Genomic DNA, 5,741 nt, shown 5'->3' with positions numbered 1-5,741 from the left:
GATGGATGGATGGATGGATGATAGATGGATGGATGATAGATGGATAGATGGATGGATGATAGATAGATAGATGGGGGGGGCGAAGTCGGGAATAACCAAAAAGGTTTGAGGACCATTGCTTTAAAACTGCTGGTCTGGAATTCAATATTCTCATTACCATATGCACGCATCTGTCTCCCGTTTAAAAGGGAAAAAGGAGGGCTGAGACATGTGTAAAGCATGGGGGAAGAACATTTTACAACTTCATTCAATATTGTTTTGATTTATATTAAAAATAAATTTTGCGCATAGTGCGGTTAATCGCAAATAAACATATAACTAATTGCGATTAACATGTGTTCCTGTCGATTAGCGCTAGTTTATATATATGAACAAGAGTCATTTTGAAAGCTCAGACATGTTGCCGTATCTACGGTCGACACTGACGTTTTCTTCACCGGCGATGCTAATTAAAATAACTCAGCTAGCCTAAGACCACCAATCACAGTCGCTGGTTTCCCAGGGATGTTTGAAGCTTAAGTTAATCCAACAAAATCCATGAGCTGCGTGTCTCCGTACATAGGTTCGCTATCAGGCAAAGGCGGCGAGGTAAACACACACATATATACGAACCTAAAATGTGACACAAGAAAATGAATATAAGAACCCCTGCGGCCTGCTGTCACAAACACAGATCCAATAATGAGGTCAAATGAAAGACACTCATGAATACCTCTACATTACCACGTTCACCCACCAGCCTCTACATTCCTGTCGCCGGTTCCAAGTACACAACCGTGTGATGAAACAAACACAGCCGCACACACACACACGCACAGTTCGAGAGAGCCCTGAGAGCTGGGACTGAATTAAATCTTTCTCTCCTTTCTCATCTTCTTTTCATGGTTTCCTGCCCACAGAAAGAGAAGAGGGCAGGCACAGTCAGTCCCAGCGCTCTGAGGAATGGCCCAGCCTTACTGACTGTCCTGGGGACTGAAACACAAATCAGCCATTTCCTGCAATCGGACTCGGCTCGGCTCCCGCTGCTCTGCTAGGACGGCTCGCTGAGGCAGTGGCAAAAAAAAAAATTTTACCACTGCCAGAATTACCGGGCAGGCCTGAAAATTGTATACCGTTGTATCAGTCCTCTCTCAGGACAAAGTGCTAAGACAAGCAAAATAGAATTAATTGCAAAATTATAAGTTGTTGTCAGTTAATATATAGTATACCGTATTGAAAAAAGATTTTCTAAAAAGAAATTTTGAACGTAGGGCAAAATATTGAAATTTATTATGAATGTCACATTTTTAAAAAAAAAACCTATTTTAGGATGTGACTCACACGGATTTGAGTTCGAAGCGACTTACAACAAAGCTCCACAGCACAACATCAGGACCGAATGGGCTAAGGCAGTTTGCTTTTACCTTGGGGTTCATGACCCCATGTGTGGTCACCTGAAATTCAAATGACTGGCTCGACAGTCACAGACCCCAAGACAGGCTCTTAATATTTGTGGTTACTGTAAGCCCGGGGTGTTGAAGCCAAAAACCAGCCCACTAGGGGGTGCAATCCGACCCGCTTGATGGATTTTGAAAGTGAAAAAAAATGCACAAATACTTCACGTTGGTGATATTCTGTTAAATTATATTGAATTATATAGGAATATTTTTAATATAATTTGCAGGAAATCAAAAAGGAAAAACATGGACTTGTTGATATCTACATACATAATTCTCTATTATTGATCTGATCAATAACAGCCCATGTGTCTGGAGTGTCTTTTTTTCAACAAACATCACATTCCTGCGTTTTTAGCCTCAGGCAGAAAATAGTCTACCTCCCCAGAAAAAGCCATGAGCATCAGTCAGAAAAGCCTTCTAACAATGTCGAACGTCTGCGACGGCAGCCATCACCGTTCTTCAAATCTATTCCCGGGAGACTTCACAAACATTCAATTTAGCCTCCTGTGGTGCCAGCCATGTCACATGACAACGTCATGAGCTGCTGTCTCCAGTACTTCCGACGCCTGAATCCTTACTATAATGACGGTGACAGTTTCAGTCAGACTAAGAATACAATGAGCACAAATAAACACCCCAGGATAAAGCCCGTGCGTTAAACGACTCATGAAGAGAGCTGAAGAGGGCTCTCGACATCACACAATTAAAAGAACCGAAACCCCGGCCTCTGTAGCATTTATCGCTAACAACTACCCCGGGCTGATACGCTTGAAGCCGGCAAGGCCATTTACCCATACCCTTGGCAGACAAGCCCGTAATTTAGTACGTTTAATGCTGGGGAAGCAACGTGTACACTACCAAATCTGGAATCTATCCCACAACCCTTCAGTTATGCATTTCAATCTCCAATAATATTCTAACAACTATTAAATAAGCTGCTGCCGGTGTTAGCTTCAGGGTCTGGTTTATGAGAGGACACAAGACGCACTGTTATTGTGCAAGGAAGGAGACAGTAATTGTATCAAATTTTTTTTTTTTTTACCGTTCCACGAGTCCCTTAATGAATTCCCTTTGATTTGATCTGCCTGATTATCATGCTTTGTGTAACTCGATTTCTGAAGCTGGCGGATTGGTTTGCCGCTGTCACCGCCGTTAATGGGGATCATGTTTCCGGTGGATTTTGCCGTCTTTTCTGTCACGGTCTCTCTGATCAGTGGACAGTCAGGAGGGAAGCACGTACTGTATGTCTCATTAGATGTTTGTTGTTGTTGTGTATGTCTCATTAGATGTTTGTTGTTGGGTTTTTTTTTTTATATTCGCAGTACATTTTCTGTACATAATTTAACGTCTATCTTTCCTATTGTGTCATTTCGGCTTCTTCTATTTTCCTTCTTGTTTATGTTTCTGCAAACCGCCCACACAGCCACCGGAAGGAATCGAGGGCCAGGTGTATTCCCAGGAACGCGGTGAGACGTGGATCGGCAGAGCCCGAGGTCAAACTCCTCTCCGTCTGGCGTCGAGAAGACCGGCTCTTCCCACAATCCTGCAGTCATTCATGCTGTCTCGACTCTTTCAGGTCCACTGTGCTCGCTGTCGCTAACCCGTCTGTTTTTGTCGCCTTGAAAACGCTCACATAGCAGTCAGAGCAGAAACTTCCGCAGAGGTTTTTTGGTACTTAACTACACCCTGCCGCCATACTTGTGTCATCTTGCTTTCAGGCTAGAGTCAAGTGACTGTAATGTGCTAGAAAGGTAAACTAAATTATTAGAAACTGAAGGGGTGGGTTTTTGGTTTTTTTTTATATAGCCAAATATTCCATTTTTTTTTTTTTTTTTATATAGCCAAATATTCCGGAATTGTGAGTTTCCAAAAAGTGTTTCATTGATTTGAGCTAAGTTGAGGGCAAAACCCGAGTCTCCTATGTCCATGGTATTTTGTTTCATTTGATCTCGAGAGCCTCTCCTGACTCATTCACCTGATCTTTTTTTGGCTCTGAATGCTGCCTCTCTCCAGGGGATGGCAAAAAGAAGGAGTTGTGTTTCTCACATCTCTTCTTGGCCCATTAGTCAAAAGAAAAGGGAGATGCTATGGTGTGGTTTTTGTTTTCAAACAAACTTGGCAATTATTAACAGAAATCTAATGAATCAGAGCTGGGGGGGGGCTTATGGCAATCCAGTCTGGGAGATAAAAGTAGTCAATCTTGATTTTTTTGGGGGGGGGGGCAAAATGTATGGAGTATAAACCATGTGTCCACTATGCCATCCTGTAACAAACAAGTCAAAGTGCAAGATATAAATGGTTCAAAACGGCATAAAGCACGCGTCAAACTCAAGGCCCGGGGGGCCAAATGCGGCCCACGAAATCATTTTGTGCGGCCCGCCAGTGCTCCATCCAAGAATTCAATAGATGACACCGCAATGAACAATATTTGTAACTTGAATAAATAAACGAAACCTTTATTTATACGTTAGGGACGTTAGTTCCAGCTACCGACTTCCAAACCGATCTGTAGGTCTGACCTGTGCACACAGACCACCCTTTTGCAAACAAGCTGATTTGCGTCTTGGGTGCGTTGCGCACAGTGGCGATACAGTATCTTAAACAACTCCACGCATGAACGCACCCACTAGACCTTTGGTACCGCGTGCGTTCTCCTTATCATCTCCATGTCACACGTATGGATTCTCTGTAGAAAACCGCTTTTTTTTTTTTTTTTTTTTATTTCCACTTCACCCAGCGCCGCTGCAGCTGCGCTTCCTGTCTGCGTATCGAGTGGGCGGTCTCATTTGCGCTTTATATACCCAACTGACACAGTCTATCCAAAGACGCATAACGCATCAGCACCGAAAAACCCACGCGTCCCGCCTCCCGGTAGCAAAACGCTTCATATGAATTAACCCTTGAGGCGAACACCCGGGTTTTTACGCATACGCCTTGTGAGCTGTCACTGGCCGCTATTTGTCTTTCTTTAAATGCACCAATCCCGTCCTTCGTCACTCTTGTCCGGTTCCTGCTTACCGTTTGTTCCCGACGCAGTTACCGATGGATGTGTTCGTGGTCCCGTGGAAAGAGGATGGCCAAGACATGCGGAACTTCTTCAGCCCCGGTCGGTCGGTTGTATCCACGGCGTCGGAGCGCTCCATGTGCCGGTGGTGATGGTGCCGGTCCGTGTCGGAGTAGCCCCGGTGCTTGATCTTGATCGGGGTGCGCGGCTGTCTCCATAGATGCTGCGGGGGCTTCAGGGTCGCCTGTCCTTCCCGAGGAACCGGGAGTGACAGAGATAGGCTCTTTTTGGAGCATGGCGGTGGTTCCATCATTGTGTACAACCAAATACAATACACTACAAATATATCGAAAATTAAAAAAAAAAATTGTTTGTGTATTTGAATGTACTTTGAGATCAACTGTACTGGTTTATTTTTAACGCCTCAACACGTCCTTCTCCTCTTCCACTTGGAAATCAAAGTGACCAAGTCCAGCTCTGCAGCCCTGACAGATCTGAGTCCTGTTTTTTGAATCTCATAAAAAAAAAAAAAACCTGTCAGCGCGTTGATCTTGAAGTCATCCAAAGACCAACGATTTCATAGTTTAGGCTTGTCTGTGATCAGTTTCATTGGACCCACGATCGGCACCAGTCCTCCTGGATTATGAAGATGATGATGATGAGGATGATGTTTCTCCTGAAGTTTGACGCTTCGTCGCCCATTGCGCACAACAATCCGCTGTGACCAAATCTGACTATTTTATTGCGTTTTGTGCGTCCTCCGCCTTCGGTCAAACACTTATTGCTGTGAAGAAACAGAGCATCTGAACTGGCTCGGTCAAACACTTATTGCTGTGAAGAACAGAGCATCTGAACTGGCTTTTTTTTCAGTGTGGGTTGTTTGGAGAGAGAGAAAAAAATATATATATTGCCGCCGCAGCTCGGGGAAAATAATCCAGGCAATTTTTTTTGTAAAAGTAGTCAATCTGTCACGGTTTGCTTCGTGCCCGCGCGCGCATCCATAACAGCGGCGATTCTTCCATGGAGAGCCCAGACGCGATGGTTAAAATGTGGTTTTGAAGTGGACAGAGTGTTTAGCCATCCTTCTTCAGAAAATTACAGAAGCTGCCAAATGTGTGCATCGGTGGGGAAATAAAAGACAGCAGCCCACGCGGAGACAGGATTCCTGGGTCTTTCGTGTCCACTCTGCCCCTCTTTTATCTCCGGCTCTTGCTTGAGAATGTTTCGTGAGAGAATTCATCCTGAATTCATCGCAGAGATTCAGTCATCATTCTGCTTCTCAGCGTGCATCATCATCA

General features: G+C 44.4%; 1 protein-coding gene across 1 annotated transcript in view; it reads right to left on the bottom strand.

Moving 5' to 3' along the window:
• pde4a (phosphodiesterase 4A, cAMP-specific) overlaps window positions 1-5,251 on the bottom strand; it is a 62,476-nt gene extending 57,225 nt beyond the window's left edge. The window contains exon 1 of the mRNA XM_008329218.3: window positions 4,458-5,251. Coding sequence (XP_008327440.2) covers window positions 4,458-4,756 — 299 coding nt within the window. The 5' untranslated portion in view covers window positions 4,757-5,251. The remainder of the gene's footprint in view (window positions 1-4,457) is intronic.
• Between the last annotated feature and the right edge of the window lie 490 nt (window positions 5,252-5,741).

This window comes from Cynoglossus semilaevis, chromosome 17, assembly GCF_000523025.1.
Source record: "Cynoglossus semilaevis isolate Cse_v1.0 chromosome 17, Cse_v1.0, whole genome shotgun sequence".
Taxonomy (NCBI): domain Eukaryota; kingdom Metazoa; phylum Chordata; class Actinopteri; order Pleuronectiformes; family Cynoglossidae; genus Cynoglossus; species Cynoglossus semilaevis.
Note: the sequence above shows the minus strand (reverse complement) of the source record. Positions and strands in the feature narration are given on the sequence as shown.